The 21,183-nt window shown below is 38.1% G+C and overlaps 3 protein-coding genes and 1 pseudogene across 3 annotated transcripts; all 4 read left to right on the forward strand.

Annotated features, from left to right (window-relative positions):
- Positions 1-138: 138 nt before the first annotated feature.
- On the forward strand, positions 139-3,438 carry LOC136236769 (uncharacterized; annotated as a pseudogene).
- Positions 3,439-5,996: 2,558 nt separating this feature from the next.
- LOC136269254 (carbonyl reductase [NADPH] 1-like) lies at positions 5,997-8,688 on the forward strand. Its single transcript, XM_066064780.1, has 2 exons — positions 5,997-6,333; positions 7,956-8,688. Exons 1-2 carry the CDS (start codon positions 6,084-6,086, stop codon positions 8,534-8,536), a joined length of 831 nt encoding a protein of 276 aa, XP_065920852.1. The 5' UTR covers positions 5,997-6,083; the 3' UTR covers positions 8,537-8,688.
- A 938-nt stretch (positions 8,689-9,626) lies between these two features.
- Positions 9,627-11,235, forward strand: LOC136269111 (uncharacterized). The gene has a single exon (XM_066064587.1). The coding sequence runs from the start codon at positions 9,666-9,668 to the stop codon at positions 11,082-11,084; it is 1,419 nt and encodes a 472-aa protein (XP_065920659.1). The 5' UTR covers positions 9,627-9,665; the 3' UTR covers positions 11,085-11,235.
- A 7,500-nt stretch (positions 11,236-18,735) lies between these two features.
- LOC136268832 (uncharacterized) lies at positions 18,736-20,369 on the forward strand. The gene has a single exon (XM_066064295.1). It carries the CDS (start codon positions 18,768-18,770, stop codon positions 20,220-20,222), a length of 1,455 nt encoding a protein of 484 aa, XP_065920367.1. The 5' UTR covers positions 18,736-18,767; the 3' UTR covers positions 20,223-20,369.
- The last annotated feature ends 814 nt before the right edge of the window (positions 20,370-21,183 follow it).

Raw genomic sequence — 21,183 nt, forward strand, 5'->3', positions numbered from 1 at the left:
TAAATGATGGCTGGATTGGTACAAGCTCCTCCATTTTCTGGTCTGTTTCTGATACCTGCTGTTTGTTTGGAGATAACAGCTACAAAATTGTAGTAAAAAAAGAATAAATACAATTGGTAATTCTCACATCTTTATATTTGCCAGAGAGAAATTTCCACGTATCTGGCCATATAGGAGCTTTTTGATGTCTCATTTCGCCCTGGACGTAATCCTTCCTGTGTAAAAAGCGTATTATTACAGAAAACGGAAGATTACGGTGCTACCAGATCTGATCTTGATGTACGAAGTTGACAGTTCTACTTGGCGTAACCATCTGACTGCTTTTGTACATCGATTGTAGAGACTTGACAGAAATGCAAATAATTATTGTGTTAAGATGTGCGTCCCTAACGACAGGTAAGTTACTTCAACGTCACGTGCTACGTATACAGCTGGAATACTGGCTCGGTGCTGCTCGTCTGACATGCTCGGTGTAGTAAGGTTTAGGTAATCGTCACGCGAAGTAAAATGGCCACTCAACCAGGACAGTCGCCAGAAGTCACCATAGAAGTGGCGACAGCAAAGCCAGTTGTGGACGAAAGTGTTCCCTTGGTATTGGTCAGTGGAGCTTCAGGCTACATCGCCACTCATACAAATACAATACAACTTCTCATTTCTGGAAACTATCGCGTACGAGGAACAGTCAGGAGTTTGAAGAACGAAAAGAAAGTGAAGCCACTACAGGATTATAGCGATTCTGGGAGAATTTTAAAATTAATGGAAACAAGTTGATGTTGTGCTACTTCTAAAAACCAGGCGCCATGCAGCTAGCTACTATTGTCAGTATAATTATGACTATTTTAAACTCGTATTTCGTAATTCACGAAATTTTTGTAATTCGTTCAATTACGTTGCTATGCACTGCTAAGGAAGCGTTTAAACAAACCGCTTTTACCAACATATTACGCACAGAAGTATCTTCTAAACTGTTTTATAGTGTGACTAACGTGTTTTTCCCACAAATTCTCTCAACAAAGCCTCAAAGCTGCTCTTCATTTTTGTTCGAGTACGTAAGGGATACGCTATTCCTGGTAGACTACGAGGCCTGCACCGCTGTTTTTCAGTTGCTAAACGTCTGAAAACCCCAAAGGGAAGGTTATTTATAAAGTCAAAGGAAGGTTGCCACACCCGTATTTCAGACTTTCTAAAAGAAACCACCTCAGAGCAAAGTTTACCTGTGCAGAAGTTTGATATAGATTTCAATTCGCTTTTAATTCTTACGTAAAAGCTGCTTTTACCATTATTTAATGATTTTGCTCACGTGGGTGCATACGGACAAACATATGTAGATAGGTACACACACACACACACACTTTTACGGAAACAATTTCAGTAAACCAGGCGCACACCCACAGCCGGCCGCCTGGTTTAATAATTTTTATTTAGCGTAACCTTGTGCAGTACTCCCTGAGGATCTCAGTTTTTAAAAATCCGTCATAGGGTGGTGGAGTTATAAGCAATTTTGTCCTTTAAAATAGGCAAAAATTTTCTCCATATCTTTCCATTGAAAAAAAGTCCCAAAAATGGCACATTTGAACAAATTCTTATAACTGAGCTTTACAATAACATTTTGAACTTTTTGTTTTCTGTTATAAAAACCTTAACACATGGACCACAGTGTAACCTTACTTGTAAGATCCTCTGAATAAAGGTCACCTCCATAGAAGGCCACTAAATAGTTGCATGCATTAACATCTTGTGGATGGCAAAACAGCATACACACGGTGAAGTGCAACCACTCTGTACCAGTCATTTCCACTCAAAAATACAATGTGCATGCAAAGCAAGGAGTTGTGCTGTTGATTTAAGCTGCTTATATGATTATTTTTTCTCTGAATGTACAGCTCCTTGACAGCTACCAAAATGGTGCATCAAAGAGGTGAGCTATTTGTGGTGCAAATTTGCTGACTTAGCATAGTAATATTGAAAACTACATGGACAAAAATGTTCACCTTGGTGTAAATAACATGTGCTGGGTTGTTTCTTGTAAAGAGAACATAACATTGTGGTGGCTATATCGCAAAAATAATCTTATAATTGGCATAAAACTCCACACAAACATATTTGTAGCAGAAAACTAACTGCACCATCGTATTCCTTGCCCCCAGAAACCCTAGACATGATCCGAGTGTTTGACCAATCACTCATATGGCAGTGAATTGATTGTGCCAACTCTCCAATGGAAGATTCACGGAGAAAATTTTATGCAAAATTTACGGAATTCCAGAATCGCTAACAGGAACTAGTTCCTGATGCTAAATATCCAGTTGAACTTTGTGAAGCTGATCTACAAAACAAGGATAGTTGGACTCCCGCTGTGAAAGGATGTAAATATGTTCTCCACATCACTTCTCTTTTCCCTGGTGCATCCGAACGAAGTGATACATTCTGCTGTTGACGGTACACTGAATGTATTATGTACTTGTGCTGAGAGTGGCACTGTAAAACATGTTGTCTTGACAAGCTCAACAGCAGCAATATCTTGTGGGTTACCAGAACAGCCAGGGAGGCAGAACCACACTTATTCTGAAGATGATTGGTCACCTCCAGAAACTTGTGCACCATATGAAAGGAGCAAGACACTAGCAGAAAGAGCTGCTTGGGATTTTGCAAAGGATTTACTTGAGGAGAAGAAATTTGAATTGACGGTAATCAATCCTGGGCTTGTAATTGGTCCCATTTCAGTAGAACTTCAGTTGGTTTGCTGAAGTCAGTTTTGACAGGGGAAATGCCTGGTTGTCTTGATATTAATCCTCCTTTAGTTTGATGTTGCACAGGTTCATATTGTTGCCATGGAGAAACCAGAATGCAATAGAAAATGTTATGTTCTTGTTTCTGAAAGTAATGTTCCTTTCCAAACAATATACCAGATAGTTAACAAAGAATTCGGTCCTCAGGGATATAGCTAAAGCTAATATGATGAAAATCCCTAAGTTTGTTGCCTGGATTGTTGCCAAGTTTAATGGTGGAATGGGCATACTTTAACCAAGCATTGGAAAACATCTGACATTTATCAATGATAAATTAATCAATGAGCTTGGAATTCAGCCACAAGGGACAGAACAAATGATTGTCGATACAGGCTATAGTTTGATTGAGTTTGGTGTGGTAAAGAAGACAACAAAATGCCATGGTTCTGGTGGTAAGTCTGAAGTTGATGATAAGGGAAGCAAAAACGATGATCAAACCAGTACTGAGCAGACCACTCCCAATAGGTGATAAGAAAGAGACCAGTGATGATCCTCAAGACTAAGACTGAAGTACCGTTTTAGATGTGAACCATGGAGATTAATTTAGGCTGTGTTCTACCATACACTGTATTCTACATGCACACATGATTCTGTTTATGTTGTAAAATTGTTAACATCTGGAAAATTTTATAGCAGTGAAGAAAAATGACAGCTATTGCAGTATATATACAGGAGCAGATCTGGGATTTCACAAGGGGGATAGCAGAAGCATCAAAAAATATAGTGGGGGCTAAACAAGTTAAAAGCTAACTGGTTAATATCACTGCAATGTACAAAGCATGCTGTATTATGGGAAAGGGCATGCCCCACACTGAGGAAAATTTTACATATCCAGATTGAATTTGGTAGCAACTTTGACCAAACTTTATTAAAAAGCATCCATTGTGAATAACTTCAATTTTGATCAATCTCTATAGGCAGTGGTAATAGGGAGCTGCAGCAGTATATATAGATGGGCGGATCCAGGGTTTGGAAAGGGGGGTGCACTTTGCTGAAAAGTTGAAGAGCAAAAAAAAGGTCACAGCAATAATGACTGTCCTTTACCAAATGTATATACTATACACTATATAAAGATCCTTATTCAGATCCTTATTCAGATCCTTATTCATCGCTTCATAGTTAAGCTACACTGCCTCATGAGCACTGTGAATGCTTTATTAGAGTGATTGATCTTGATTGATCTTGAGAGTATATTGATCTTGTATGCAATTATTTTTTTGAAAGGGATGAGGGCCCCCCCTTCCCTAGATCCGCCACTGATGGGAGCGCAATCTTTAAGATGTTTGTTGATGCTGCCACCAGCAATATGACAACTGCATATTCTGTAAGAATTTTCACACCTTATAAGGCCAAAGGCAATGCATGCCTAGTGCCTACCTATATAGAATCACTAACTTATTCACACTCCTGAATGAATAGAATTTTGTAATATAGCTAAAGGGATGGTGTTGGTTGTGTTATGTTGGTGAACATCACTGTCAGCTCCCAAAACTTCGTTTTCCCCCCTCGGCTATATTATGGTTACAGGTATAAGATTTCTGGTAGCAGGAGTTTGGGAGCACAGCCCCCAGATGCTACGGCCTTGTTAACTTTACTGAAAATTTTGATCGAATGGACCCAAGCATCAAGTTTGTAGCTAGAACTGAAAATGCCCACTACATGTTCAGCTAAGCTATTTTCAGATATAAGGCACCAATAAAGAATTGATTCTCTATACAAATTTCAATTTTAAGCAATTGCTATTTTTGATATTGTAGGATTTTGCGCATGCACATGTCAAGAAGAAGAGGTCCAATTCCAGCTCAAAATCTTTTTTCTCGCTTACAATGAAATCACTGCATGATTATGTTCATTATTTGCATTACAGTATATGTACAGTATAATCACTAGTAGTCGTCTAGTGTATGCTGAAGGTCCAGTGCCAGTGGCCAGGAGTGAGTAGTTATATAGTAATATAAACTCCCTAAAGCAAGGGTTACAGGTGATCAAAGTTGGGGGGTTTGGGGACTTATTACAATTACTACATGCAGGGACAAACAAAAGAAAAAGTGCATGCGTTGTCAGGATCAAAATTCTATTCAAAGTGATTCCAAAGAAAGTCTGTAAGTTTGTACTTAATATAAGGTTGAGATTGTAATTTATTATCGATAAAACATTTTCCATTGTATTAGAAAACTACTTTTCATTGATACTAGAACAGATCAGCCCTTCCTCTTGCTCTTTCTATCTCAGTGTCAGACACTGAGGTAAAAAGAGCAAGGGAAAGGACTGTCTGCATAAAAAATTCATGCAATTACATGTGCACGTACGTTAGCTTCATATCTAGCACAAAACTATTTTTGAAGGGCACCCCACCCCAAACCCGCCTTTCTTTGTGTAAGCATTTCTCCGCAGCTACTGTAATTTGCTTTATTTTCGTGCAAAATTTTTAGTGATAAAATTTTTCATGTAGCTAATAACATTTTCGTATGATTTACATGAATGACTGCTCTAGTATTAGAGTAGACGATCTTGTATAAAAATTTTCATGCAAGAAATTTTCATACAAATTTTGCATACGAAAATTGTTTTACAACGGGAAAAAAGCTAATTACGGTATATGAAGGTATAATTGCAGTAGCTGGAATTTGCAAACTTTTATCTGGTCATAAGCAATGTCTTATAAAATTACTGTCGTTCAAACATTGAAAATTCAAATTCAAAACTTTTTCAATGTCCTAACCCAACCATGTAGTCTGCCTGCCAGATGGTTAGCTTTAGCTAGTTTTGCTTGGTTGCTTGATGAACTCAGGGAAAATAGAGTGCATTCAATGCTGAAACCCGTTCTTTTTTGCTTGCTATGAAATTATTATGCTTCATGGCTTTGCCCTCGATCCTATTCACAGATTAGCTGATGTGGGTCAGATATCATTCTGACTCTATTAAGCCATAGAGATTAAGGATAAAGTGTTCCTAGTGCGTGGGTGTGACTTGCTATGTGTTTATGGTTGAGGATGTGGTACCACAGTGAACATGGTGGAAGAGCACTGGCATTTCACTGTGGTGTGATCATAGTCTCGCCATATCGCTCACTTTTGTTAGTGGGAGTGGGAGTGGCTATTTTAGTTATGGTGCAATGGTTGATGTGATCAACAATCACAATACCGGTAATAATTTTGGTAAAAATTTAATAATACGGTATATGTACACTCTCATTTAATACGCGCGCACACGAAAATTAATAGCAGTCAAGTGAGGATTAATTCTCGATGCGTTAAGTATATCTACTCTTTAAGTTGAAAGTTATTTTTTGTTATGGCTGCTACCAACGTGAAGGTTGCCGTAGTCACTGGGGGTAATAAAGGTATCGGACTGGGTGTTGTGAGAGGAATTTGCAAGCAGTTCAAGGGGGACGTAATTTTGACATCACGAGACTCAGAACGTGGAGTAGCTGCAGTTAAGGCGTTAGAGGGGGAGGGGCTATCCCCTAAGTTTCATCAACTGGATATTGACTCGCAACAGTCCATAGCAACGCTAAAAGAATTTTTGGAGAAGAATTATGGAGGTACCATATCGTACTCGTATTCAATGTCTGTATGTCTGTAGCTATGTGGGTGTATCCATTCACTGAAATCTATGACTGGACTACTGGACTCAATTTTTTAGAGCACCAATTGACATAAAATTTAATCAGTTTTGCACCATGCAATAATAACATACATGAGTGATATACAGTGTAGTATCAATAATCTGTTCTGTGTATTCAGTTGATTTGACAGTTCTTTGCTTTATAATGCTTGTAAATTGCAACAGGTGTGTAGTTTAACACTTCGCCAGAGAAGTGCTTCTCGATGCACAGACTCTAACAGGCAGGTAAGGCTGTCACATACATATTTGTTAAAAACTACACAACAAGAGTTCAAACCATTACTTATGAATACATACTGTTAAGTGGATCTCTGACAGTTAGCTACACAGGCATGTCCAGGGTTTGATGGGTGGGGGAGGGTGTCTCTGGATCCGCCACTGAGCTGTATGTGTCTCTAGTATGGAGAAAACATTGAAAGCCCTGAGTGTGTGGTACATGTATATAAAGTAATAGTCTTATAATCACTTTTAGTAGTTGAAAAGGGTGTTCAAGTAAACTTTATGTAGTCCAGTAGTCTAGTCCCGTCTGTATTTTGTAAGATGTGTGCATCCTGGCTAACCAGCAAAACCATTGTGTATTAATAGTCCCTGTGTAGTCTTTTGCACTTGACATCCAATGCTAGGGGTACTACTGGGTATCCCAGAGTGTTGCGTGTATATATATATATATATATATGTTGTACTGTAAATGAAATTGTTAGGGCTATCCTAGCTGTTACAAGTACCTGATATTTAAAGCATTGTTATGAGGTTGTATGAAAAAGAAAGCAAGAATGGTATGAATTGCTGGGGTCAAGAAACTAATACAAGATAATTGTATAAGATAATATTGGGAGCCCAAAAGCACCATAAGGTATCAAGCCTTGCGACACTTATACAGTAATAATACAGTTAAAAATAATAAGGCAAAACCAAGTGGTCTATTAGCCTCAAGATCTAGGCCACATCCTCAAATTCATACCCTTTTTTAAATAGACTATTTTGTTAGAGTGCATCAAGTTTCTAATGACTGCACTGGGAGAATATCTCAATTTTTGTAAAACTTGACACTGAACTAAATGGATTTGGTGACATGGCTGTACCATTTCTAGGTAGCTTAAACATCCATGGTTTATTGAAATTATATAGTGATCATAATGAATATCGGTTACACTTTTGAAGTATCAGCTACTTTTGTAATGTCAGTTAATCAGAAAATGAGCATCTGGGCTAGACAATAGTTATAGATTAGATGTGAAAATGTAGTCTCCTTAAAATTCTCCGCATCGCCGAAATAATATGGGAGCAAAAAAAAAAGTAACAACTAAAGCAAAAGTATTCCTGGTAATCGTTGCGTGATTACAATACCACCTTAGAAAGACAACACGCAAGCCAGGTACTTATAAGGTTTCACATAGGAAAATGTACACGGTACTGCATACATGTGCAATTCTATTCATGAGTTATATATTATACATGAGTATCACACACAGCTTACACTGCATATACCACCACTTGTAATATCCTATGGTAGTTATTGGAAGTTATGGTCTACTATAGGACTAGATATTCTGGTCAACAATGCTGGCATAGCTTACAAGGGAGCATCCACTGCTCCATTCACTGAACAAGCTGCAGTTACAGTCAAGACCAACTTCACTGGTACCCTCAATGTGACAAAGGCTCTCCTTCCTCTAATCAGAGCTCATGGTAGGATAGTGATGGTTTCCTCCAGAGTTGGCCGGCTGGGAATTGTCAAGCCTCACTTGCAGGAGAAGTTTAACTCACCAAGTTTGACTGAGGCTGCGTTGGTCACCTTGATGGATCAATTTGTACAAGATGTTGCAGAGGGGAAACACACTGAACAAGGATGGCCATCGTCAGCTTATGGAATGTCAAAAGTTGGTATGACAGCTCTTACAAAAGTGGTAGCTCGACAGGCAGCATCGATGGATGATGTCTTGGTCAATGCGTGTTGTCCAGGATGGGTAGCTACAGACATGGCTGGAACAAATGCTCGCCTTACTCCTGACCAAGGGGCAGAGACTCCAGTGTTCCTTTCTAGCCTACCAGCTGGATCCCCAACTGGTGAGCTCTGGTACCTGAAGAAAGTGATCCCATGGGACACTCACTTCTCCTGACACTGTTTTCAATGTATAGACTTTTTATGAGTGATTTAGCTTGTTGTATCTAATTTTATATATATTTTTAGTGCCATGAAGAGCAAGAACAATGTACACAAAATGATCAATAATTAGTGTTTTAGAGCAACTCAATTCACTTCACACCGTCATATTCCATGATCCTATACATGGTCACTATACATGAGCATCTACATATACGTATCGCACAAATTACATGTGACTTGTAAACCAGGGGTAATGTTTTGACTGCAAACCCTAAGCTGTTTCCCTTATAATCCTTTAGTTAATAGAATCAATAAAATACGTGTATATATTGGTATTATGCATGAACCCACAGTAAGGCCACGACTACATTTCATGTATTATAATAGCATCTTGATAGCATGTTTCTGATTACTGCATGCACTATCAGTTTAAACCATTAGAATTAAGTGTATACATGTGGGATCCTACTCAGCATATAGCTACTCTCTGTTCTAAAATCAGTATACACATGCAGAGAACTGTTGAAAGTGTGTTCAAATTTGATCTCAGAGCTGAGTTTGAGCCTTTTATTTTATATGTAAAGTAAACTATAATCGACTATAATACTACATGTATAGTCTCCCACATTGATTCCTCAACTGGCTTTAACATACTGCTCATGCAGAGCGTAATATACTCACTAACTTTTTTCACTACTGATTCTAGCTTGTGTATCGATCTCTCATTAAGCTACATATAATAATAGTCACTTTAACTTTTTTTAAAGTAATGCTTCCTGGAGTGGCATCCGCCCGGTGGCATCCCTCATGTAGTACACTAGGAGGTCAGTTGCTTGCATGCATGTGTGTTTCCACATATAAAGACATTATACCAACCATATAACAGGATCTGGTTGGCGGCTTTGCTATGACAAATCCCGGCTTGGACAAAATTGTCAGTGATCCCAGACGGTGCAAGTATAATAATGACATGCAGGGGTAGTTTCTGGAAACTGGTCAAGAAACATTGTGATATCCTAATCAGTAGCTAATACAGCAATCACTAGCTAATCACTCTTTGGTACACAAAATTAATACCATGTATGGCACACGTATACCAGGTTACCCCGTATACCACGTGACTAATAAATTGTGAGCGAAAGATGGCATCCGGCGAGGCATCCGAGAATACGCCAGCGCAGGTGGAAGTGGCAACAGCCAAGCCAGTTGTGGACGAAAGTGTTCCCTTGGTATTGGTCAGTGGAGCTTCAGGCTACATCGCCACTCATACAATACAACAACTTCTCATTTCTGGAAACTATCGCGTACGAGGAACAGTCAGGAGTTTGAAGAACGAAGAGAAAGTGAAGCCACTACAGGAACTAGTTCCTGATGCTAAATATCCTCTTGAACTTTGTGAAGCTGATCTACAAGACAAGGATAGTTGGATTCCCGCCGTGAAAGGATGTAAGTATGTTCTCCATATCGCTTCTCCTTTTCCAGCTAGCGTTCCCAAAAATCCAGAAGATGTGATACGCCCCGCCGTCGATGGTACAGTAAATGTATTGTCTGCTTGTTCAGAGAGTAGCACTGTAAAACGAGTTGTCTTAACGAGTTCCATAGCAGCAGTGTCATGTGGGTTAGTAGGTCACCCAGGCAGGTCTGACAATACATACAGTGAAGAAGATTGGTCACCTCCAGAAGCTTGTGCACCATATGAAAGGAGCAAGACGTTAGCGGAAAAGGCTGCTTGGGATTTCATAAAGGATCTACCTGAAGAGAAGAAATTTGAGCTTGCAGTAATCAACCCAGGAGGAGTTTTTGGTCCAATAATCACTAAATCGTCTGTCGGTACTACGGCTGGTATGGTAAAATCCATGTTGTCAGGAGAAATTCCTGGATTTCCTGATATTGCTATTGGGATGGTTGATGTCCGTGATGTTGCTCAAGCTCACATCATTGCCATGGAGAAGCCTGAATGTAATGGAAAGCGTTACCTTCTCGTTTCAGAAAGTAATGTCCTATTTTTGACAATTGCTCAAATAGTCAATAAGGAATTTGGTCCCCAAGGATACAAAGCTGGTACAATAAAGATACCAAAGTTTGTTGCCTGGATTTATTCAAAGTTTAATTCTGAGATGAGCATGATGTATCCATCCATTGGGAAAAGAATTACATACATCAATGACAAAATGATCAATGAGCTTGGAATTCAGCCACGAAGTACAGAGCAGTCAATTGTTGACACGGGCTACAGCTTGATTGAGTTTGGTGTGGTAAGGAAGGCACCACAATATCATGGTCCTGGCGGTAAACCAGAAGCCAAACAAGCTGATGATAAGAAAGACAGCACTCAGCCTGCTACTGAAGGCCCTCCCTCTGATGATCAGGTTAAGTCTGAGGAGACTACTGATGAGTCCCAAAAAGATGATCAAATGAATTCTGAAGAAGACAAAGGTACCAAAGACGAAACCCAAAAATTTGAACAAACTAAGACGGAAGATACAGAGGAAACCACAGATAAGTCCCAACAGTCGAAGGATGGAACCGATCCTCAAGATGAACCCAAATCTGAGGACTGAACTCTAGACCAGAATCTGTAATAGCCAAAACTAAATTTATATGCAAGATTGTTTTCTTTACCTGTTATGTAATGAACCTTATTTGTGTTTACATGCATGTTTAATAAATTATGTATGGCATGCAGAAATCCTCAGTGTGGCTGAAATGCAAGCACGTGAAACAGGCTGAAAAATGGTAGTGATGTGGTTGTTTGCATAACTGAAAATTGTACCATTAAATTCACTATGTAGAAGGGTGAAATTTCTGAGCCAGTTAGCTTTCAAAATAATCATAACCAGCAGAAATACCCTCAGAATTTTCTTAACAATGATCCCATAACCATCAAAAATACTTCATTTTCTATCTTAAATTAAAATTTTCTAAAAAGACGATTTACCTAGACTGATCATAAAATGGATTCAACACACAGAGTATAGAATTGTGTGCATGGGGTACATGTGATCGGGTGCACATTAGCATTAAGATGCAAAATTCATTTTATGATATGTCCGTGCTGTACATGAAAGGTAACCATTAGCTAGCCAACACTTCCTTGCTAGCTTTCTTGTCCTAATACTTCAACATCATATGTATATATATATATAGCTACTTCATTAATCAATTAAGTCCACAACATTAATACAGTTGCTCTGTGGGAAAATCCCTATGTTGGCTATCATTTTGTTGAATTCCTAGGGTAACTATCTTGAAACAAGTCTAATCTGTAAAATTGGGCTCCATAGGAAATTAGATTATCTCAGACTGGTGCATGTGTCATTGTGTATGTCCTTCTTAAGAAAGTTTAGGACAGAACTGAGACTTCAAAACAACTTCGACTGAAACAGAAACCAACAAGCAACACAATATTGACATAGCAATTGACATAACACCATGCAGGCCCCCAACACTTCAACAAATGAGGCAGCAAAGGCAAAGCAAGTTTAACTAGGTAAATTTTTAAATACTAAAAAATCTGTAGGGCATTTTTGAGAGGAGGGACTAACAACCCTAGAATAAACACTGCATGCATGAGGACAATATGGTACGTAAGTCAATGATGCCATGCAGTACGATAACATGATAACAGGCCCGTAGGCAGGGGGTTCTTCATCTTGAAGAAAAGGATCCCACAATTTTACTGAAAAGGTCCACATTTTCCCAGTAAAAAAGAAGGTCCATGTGCACTATTTCAGTAAAAAGTTCACTATTTCAGTATTGAAGTCCAACATTAAAGTTATAACTGAATTTAGTGCCTGAAATGTCACCAAATTCAGCCTTTTCAGCTTGTATTTTCAAAATTTTCGTGGTGGCATGCAACTACACTACACAAAAGGTTCACCTTTTCATCTAAAGAACCTACCCATGCACGCAGGTAGACAATAACATGATAATAAAGAGGTGCTGCATGGTGCATGATGCTTGATATTACACAGTGTACAGTTTAGATATCTATATTAAGTAGTTAGCTTAACAAACGCCTATCTACTATTGAATGTACTTTATATCCAACTATATAGACTGCATAGCATGCTGCGGTGTGGCTTCTGATATTGTGCAGTGGTATACACAACAACATATCTCAGTATAACAACATAATTGAATTATTAAAAGAGTGTTTTTGTGCATTGCTTGATACAAATAATCTATGTATTCAATAAAATGGGAAGTGAATTTCCATTTCAGTGGACCATTAATGTAGTGTCAAAAGCTTTAGGATTTGAATTTGTGTAAACTGAACTAGTTGTCTCTTGTAACCTTTCTTGAGATCGCAGGTATTATTAACTGGTTTAAAATTGGATAAATTGCTAGCAGAGTGAGTTAAAAATTTCAAGCTTTCACAATTTCTTTAAAACTGAGTTAGTATAGAGACTTTAGTCTTTTCTCTGGGCTTAAAAGTAGGAGCACAGCATCAGATCTTGACAGTAAAAATAGACTTAAACAGTTACCAAGTATCATTAATTTCAAGAGCTTGCACTGCCTCATCAAATAAATGTTGGTGCTGCCCTGTAGACTTCTTTACTGAGTTCGGTTCCGAATAACACACTAAATTAAGCTCATTGCAAATATCAAGGGCAAATTTAGGGGGGGGGGTGCATGGGGAGGCTAAAGCACTTCCCCCTCCAAAATTTTGCTATGTGAACAGTCAGACAAAACTGCTCTTCCCTGCCAGAGGAGCACACATATACATACAACAACATAAAGTACAACAAACATACCATAGCAGGGGCGGATCCAGAGTTTGGAAAGAGGGGGGCACCTTGCTGAAAAAAGTTGAAGAGCAAAAAAAAAAAAAGGTCACAACAATAATAACTAGTTATCCTTTACCAAATATATTATATCACGTATGTTATGTAAAATAAAATCCTATTTATAGCTTCATAAGTAAGCTGCACTGCCTCATGAACATTGTGACTGCTTTATTAGAGTAATTGACTGCTCTATTAGAGTATCTCGATCTTGTATGCAATATCTTGAGGGGGGGGGGGCATTTGCCACAAATGCCCCATCCTGGATCCGCCATTGCATAGATATAGAGATACTACAAGGGCAATATAAACACAGCAAACAGTGCTAGCTAGAAAAATAGGTACACTGCTACAGTATAGGTGTAGCTGCATGAAAGCATGCATGGACAATGAAAACATGGAAAGAGTGGGAGAGATAATCTCTTCTCCTAGGAATCAACAAGAGGGAATCAAACAGGTAAAACTGTTAAAAAGCTGCAAAACATCGAAAAACAGTCAATAGAGCATCCATCATTAAACTACAGACCAACTCCTAGCGGACCCCTTGCTTTGAACTCAAACCACACTTGAATACTGCAGCATTTATGCTGTGCCCTTTATATGCTCACGAAGCTTATTCAATAAGGTTCAGTCAATATTAAATCGATCTCAGAAAGCTTTGCAAAATTTTTCTGTAAGGACATGCCCCTGAGATGCCATGCCCTAGATAAAGCATGTTCCTCATAATGAGTGTGCTTCTCACTGCACTACTACAGTTGTACCAACAACCAGTTGGCAGTTGCCACATTTTTTTGCTCCCAATATAGCAGATGCACGCCCCTAGCTTAGCACCCTCCCACTCCCCCCTTGGAAAATCCTAGATCCCCCAATGAATGTGGTCACATTGCCCAAAGGTGCAGGCAACCCAGGAGGTAGGAGAAATCATGATCATATCACTGTTGTTTATTAGGTCTAATAAACCATGTGATGATAATCACAACCAGTGTTGGGAGTAACGCGTTACATAAGTAACGCGTTACGTAATATTATTACTTTTGTGGTAACAAAGTAATATAACGAAATACGCTATAAAAACAGGTAATATAACGCAAATTACTTAACTTACAAATGTAACGCGTTACATAAGTAATATAGTTACTGTAACGAGTCTAATATTACGTAATACTGAAATCACTTGTCAGGAAAATGTCCTGACATATATTTTCCTGACATATGTAGAATTCTCAGGAATTTAGTTAATTTGTATGGCAGATATAGCTGAAACTATGCAGGTAACATAATTTATGGTGATAACTATAAGTAATGAAGTTACTAGTCTCGTTAGTAACGCTTAGCCACAACGAAGTAACAAGGCCTACTGAATGAAGCTTATTCACCAGCTTCTTACTTATAACCGAGATTTGCATATTGTCTAACAACGCAATCATGTCACGTGATAAGGTGGTAGTTTCACACGTGACAGCTTAAGGCTGTGGACACAAAGTAATATAATATGTAATATTATTACAGTTACTTTATTTTATGGGTAATATGTAACTGTAACTAAATAGTTCAGTTGCAAGTAATATGTAATATGTAACTAGTTACTTTTACAAAGTAACTTGCCCACCACTGATCACAACCCACAAGGATGTTGAAACAGATCATCAACTACATAGCTACACTAATAATGACCAGCATAATTACTCCTCCAGGGGAATGAGGCTGATGTACAACTACTGTGCATACAATCTATGTTTTAAAGTTTCTAAACTGAAAACACTGCAATAATATCAACCAGAGAAATTGACATTAATTTTGTCTGAGGGCATGGTCTAGACAGAAACGTTTTGAAATTTGAATACTTTCAGATTGATCTGAGAGCATTTTCAGTGGTACATGTGCTTTTGAGTAGCTAGGGTATACAGTGAAACCTGTATATTAAGGACACCTTGGGAATGACCAAAAGCATCCTGATTATCAAGGTGTCCTGATTTCCAGGTCAGTTTACATGCTAAGGGATACTTTGGGATCATTACCAAGTGTCCAGATTATACAGGTGTCCTCATTTTCAGGTGTCCTGATTAACAGCTAAGTTCCACTGTATAGTATTATAGCTCACTAATATACTGATACAAGGTGCATTAGTATACCATTGATATAGGCTCATGCATGTACTTATGGGGTTCCGTTCATAATAATTATATTAGACTATATATACATCCTTTGGTGCCAACTGGTGGAGTTAAATAAACTATGTAAACTATGACATGATAATCATTTATCAGCTTTCACATAATAATCTTACATAGGCACATCAGAAGTGTTAATTATAATAACAGCTCATCTATAGCTAGATACTTTAACACTATAAACTGTTTAAGTCACAAGAGTGAATTAAGATCTTCATTTTTTTACTGTGAGAACCATTAACAATTGGAATAACCTACCTCATTACATAGTTAACACAACCTCGTTAAATGATTTTAAAAATTTACTTGACTGTAGTTGGTCTATCTTTTTGTGTGGTTACCAATTAGCTGATTCAGTATATTACTAATCTTTGCCACAATACTGACTAGTGACAGTCACAATACAATTTTTGGAGTGAACATCACTACCATGTAGTGACATTCACTATCATGTATAGTGACGTTCACCACAAGAAAGTAGTGAATGTCACTTGATATATATAAATTATTGAGTATTGTGGCAGAAATTAGTAGTGAAATTCACCACTGTTTTTCTTTACTGCACGTGTATAGCTAGCTATAACTGCATAGTTTTTGTATTGTAGCTAATTATTAACATATAGATCAGGCTTTCCCTTTGAGCCTCCTTCCTCTGTACACTTAATACTAAAATGTTTCTGCTGAATGATCTATGATCATGATGATAACGTCACAATTTGACAATTACATTAATACTTATTAGTATTATGTAATGGACAAATGTGACTGGATTCAGGCTTCCACACATCCAATTCTTCAACTGAGTTGAATTGCTTGTAACTTTCCCAGTCAGCATACCATTTACTTACAATTTTCACATAATTCTCTCATTGTATTGTGCAATAACCAGTAAAAATTTGAAAGTGATAGCTTACTTGAGTTACAGTTCTTTGAAGTCATAAATCTGAATGTGTGTGGAAGCCTGGTTTTGGCAAGTCCAGTCACAAATCAACAATTGAAAATTAATATAGGCCTTTGGCTTTTCCTGTAACAATATAGGTCAGGAGTCTAGTCTCAAGGTTACCAAGTTACTAAGAAAGCAATAACAACTGGAGCTCTGACAAGACAAAAAAAATTTTAATTATAAAACTAAAAATTAGAGTAGTCAAGTGACTGCTCTATTAGAGTATCTCAATCTTGTAAATTCCCAACTAATTTATTGACTGCTAGCTACAGTACATAATCTGTACGAAAATCAAAGCAAAATAGGTTTGAGCTTATATTTATTTTTTTGTGAAGAGAGATTAAGGTCATAATAATTTGACAATTACTTATCATACAGTATGATAGTACTGTATAGTAAGGACAATGAAGGTGTGGGCATGGCCCATGGCAAGATATCACCCAAAAACCTGCCTCAATTTTTCTTCACAATGACATGAAAGTATTGGTTGAGTAAAATCAAGCCCAAAAGAGCTTTCAGATCGACGAGAAATGTTTTTGTTAAGTTGCTACAGAATTTTTTTTTAAAATTATTTGACAGAATTTTCTACTGCCTGCCTGATGCGTTCAGTCAACCATAGCAGTATTGCATAATGTTGCTATGCCCATTGATGGAAGCACATACTATCAATGAAGAACCTTCACTCGTACAGAAGGATAAAAGGCAGCACAATAGTGCACGCATTGTATGCTTACCAATGTTCCAAACGCTTCTTCTTAAGTAAATTTGAAACATTTTCGTGAAATGTGTACACCCGTCGACACGTGTTGTAGACATTGCAATGCTGAGTGAGCTGTCCAATATCATCACAGACAGGTGTTTTGCTTTTTGCAAAGTTAACTTAGCTAACTACTTGCATTTCTGAACATTTGCTGTGACCATACTAATTAAGGCATCCTCCAGATCTGCCCCTGCACTAGCTGCTTCTCTTGTTCACTTCATCATTATCCAGACTAGTAGCATGCTTTCCTTCATGACTTTCTTTGTTCTTCACATGATCTGTCAAGCAAACCACATACATGACCGGATTTGACAAAACCAGGCTTCCACTTTAACCACTTGTAACTTGACCACTGAGTATGCTATTGACCTACAATTTTTACAAAATTCTTTCACTACATTATGCAATAACAGGTCAAAATTTGAAAGTATTACTTCTACAATGATACAAATCGGGATGTGTGTGGAAGCCTGGTTTTGTCAAATCCAGTCACGTATAGCTACAGCTAAGTGCTACTATTACCATGTAAACAAAGTTAGTAAGATAATTACTTGATGAACTTCTAAGTGAATACAGTTTAGCAATAATAATTATGTGGTGTGTTATACATATAACTAATTGGCAAAAGATTTGCTGACTATATATTTGCATATACCCATATATAGTGCTGTCATTAACTATAATTGTGTATTGTGACCAGTCAGTTTGTGAAAAGGGGTCTTTCCATGTATATACACAGCCAATTTACCAGCTTTAATGATTCATAGGGAAACATCAAACCTGGTCAATAGCTAGCACCAATATTGCTAAATGGATATATGGATAAGTGTTAAGGACCTGTTTTCAAAAACCCAGTTAGCACTACTATAGTGATCTTGCAGAAAAGAGTTGATCTGTTGATATGCATCATTATTAAAATACTTTATATGTAATTTTTTTTGTCTTTCCAGAACTCCGTTATTACTTTTTAGTAACTTGGTAACCCTGAGTCTAGACCGATCACTTGTAATTGATATTGTGCAAGTATAAGGAAAAATCTAGTTAGGAATATTAAACTATAGAGTAGGGACAATGTAGTACCACGATAAAAAGTATTGAAACAAGCTGGATTGGAGTAGTATGTAATGTCCAATTGCTGTAAAACAAGAAGAAGCAAATATCCCTACTGTGTTGTGGAGATTGAAGCGCACAGTAGGGATATTATAATTTGCTTCTTATTGTTTTACAACAATTGGACATTACATACTACTCCAATCCAGCTTGTTTGAGTACTTTTTATCGTGGTACTACGTTGTCCCTACTTTAGTTTAAAATTCATTTTTCCTTTTACAGTGAAACCTGTCTATTCCGGCCATCATAGGGACAAAATTTTCTGACCTCAGTAAGGAGGTGGTTGCATTATAATTAAGCAGGTCACTTTGTACACAGTTGGCACATGTGGGGATTTTTATAATGGCCAGTTTAGACAGGTGGCCTCTTTATGCAGTGGCCTGATTACACAGGCTTTACTGTACTTGTTTGTAAACTTTAGTATCCAATAACTGAATTTACGTCATATCACGTGACGTCTGGTAGAGTTCAAGATGGCTACCGGGGATACCCAACCAGAAGTCACAGTTGCAACAGCTAAGCCAGTTGTGGACGAAAGTGTTCCCTTGGTGTTGGTCAGTGGGGCTACAGGCTATGTGGCCACTCATACGATACAAAAACTTCTCATTTCTGGAAACTATCGCGTACGAGGAACAATCAGGAGTTTGAAGAACGAAGAGAAAGTGAAGCCACTGCAGGAACTAGTTCCTGATGCTAAATATCCTCTTGAACTTTGTGAAGCTGATCTACAAGACAAAGAAAATTGGATTTCCGCCGTGAAGGGATGCAAGTATGTTCTACACATTGCTTCTCCTTTTCCATTAAGCACTCCAAAGAATCCAGAGGAAGTGATACGTCCCGCCGTCGATGGTACACTAAATGTGCTGTCTGCTTGTGCTGAAAGCGGAACTGTAAAGCGAGTTGTCTTAACCAGCTCAATAGCATCAATATCATGTGGGTTAGCAGGTCATCCAGGCAGGCAGAACAATACATACAGTGAAGAGGATTGGTCCCCACCAGAAGCCTGTGAGCCATATGAAAGGAGCAAGACATTGGCTGAGAAGGCTGCTTGGGATTTTATGAAAGATCTATCTGAGGAGAAGAAATTTGAGCTTGTAGTTGTTAACCCTGCCGTGATTTTGGGACCAATACTCACCAAATTTACTGGGACTTCGGTTGACATAATCAAATCTGTTTTGGCAGGAGAAGTACCTGGGGTTGTTGATATCAGCATGGGAGTTGTTGATGTCCGTGACGTTGCCCAAGCCCACATCACTGCCATGGAGAAGCCTGAATGTAATGGAAAGCGTCATCTCCTTGTTTCTGAGAGTGCCGTTCCATACCAAAGGATTTGCCAAGTAATGAACAATGAGTTTGTGCCTCAAGGATACAAGGCGGCAGGTAAAATGAAGATACCAAAGTTTGTTGCTTGGTTTCTGTCAATGTTCAACAGTCAGGTAAAAGCAGCCTATCCGAATATTGGGAAAAGTGTAATCTACAATACTGACAGAATGACCAATGTACTTGGAATTCAGCCACAAGTTGCAGACAAAATGATCATCGAGACTGCCTACAGCTTGATCGAGTTTGGCTTGATAGCTAAGACACCACAATATCACGGTCCTGGTGGTAAACCAGAAGCAAAAGCAGGTGAAGATAAGAAAGATGACATTAAGCCTCCTGCTACTGAAGGTTCTCCTGCTGATGATCAGACTAAGCCTGAAGAAGGCAAGGAGAACACAGACGAACCCCACAAGGATGAGCAGTCTCAACCAGAAGAAAAGAAGGCAACTGCTGAGGAGTCCTACAAAGAAGAACAGGAAGATGACACACAGAAAGATAAAACTGATGAAAAGGAAGACAACTCTCAGAAACACGAAACTGTTGTAACAAAAGATGACTCCCAAGAAGATGAAACTGAGGAAAAGGAGTCCAAAGCAACTGACTGAAGCAGATCCCCAGGATGAGCCAAAGTTGCAAGACTAAACACATTGTTAACTGCATTCATACATGTCATGTTACAAACATGAGTTAAATTTTGTACAAAATAATGTACAGTAAGTGTACTGTTTCAACATTCACTTACCAATACCTTACGGTGACTAAGTTTAGCGATTTAGGTTTTTTTTTGCTAAACCTGCAAAATGTATGGTTAATTAATTACATCAATTCATAAAATCACTAAATTTTGTATGCACTAATTTTGTCAATATACAAAATTGCTAAATTTAGTCACCTTAAGGTATAAATAGTATACATGCAGATTGCCAGGAAAATGTAGTTGTGGCCAACAGGTTGTTTGAAGGTAAATGGTACAGTGATGAGGCTAGTTAAGATATCAAGGCAAGTCAAGCTGAAAGTCGTAGCTAAGCTGTATCACAGAAATAGTACTGACATACAAATTAACATCTGGCTACTTAATTTGCTTGAAATTATCCTCCCCAGCAGCTCTTCAAGGGAAATATAGTTATGACAAGATGATAAACGATCTTGTTGAAGACAAAATGATCATCAAACAGGTTGGCTTGAGACACCACATGTCATGGCCCTGGTGGTAGACCAGAAGATACACTCATGATCAACCTACTACAGTAGGTTGAGAAGGTGCAAACCATTTGGAGGTTTCTTATTGTAACTGACAATTGCACTGATATACTAAAAAAGGCATACAACATAATGTTGCTGAACTATACTTCTTTTTAAAAAAGAGTTAGGGTATCAAGGTTATGGGCAGACACCAATGCAATAGCCTTAATTGACACATTCAAGATAATATTTGGCATCATAATAATAGCAAAGTTTCTGTATGTGAGACTTGTTCTTTTCCTTTACATAAGGAAGCACATTACTCATTTCTATGACTTGCTAAATTTTGGTATTCATGACTGATTTCTAATTGGGATTTATTTG

This window comes from Dysidea avara, chromosome 10 (genome assembly GCF_963678975.1).
Source record: "Dysidea avara chromosome 10, odDysAvar1.4, whole genome shotgun sequence".
NCBI classification, from domain to species: domain Eukaryota; kingdom Metazoa; phylum Porifera; class Demospongiae; order Dictyoceratida; family Dysideidae; genus Dysidea; species Dysidea avara.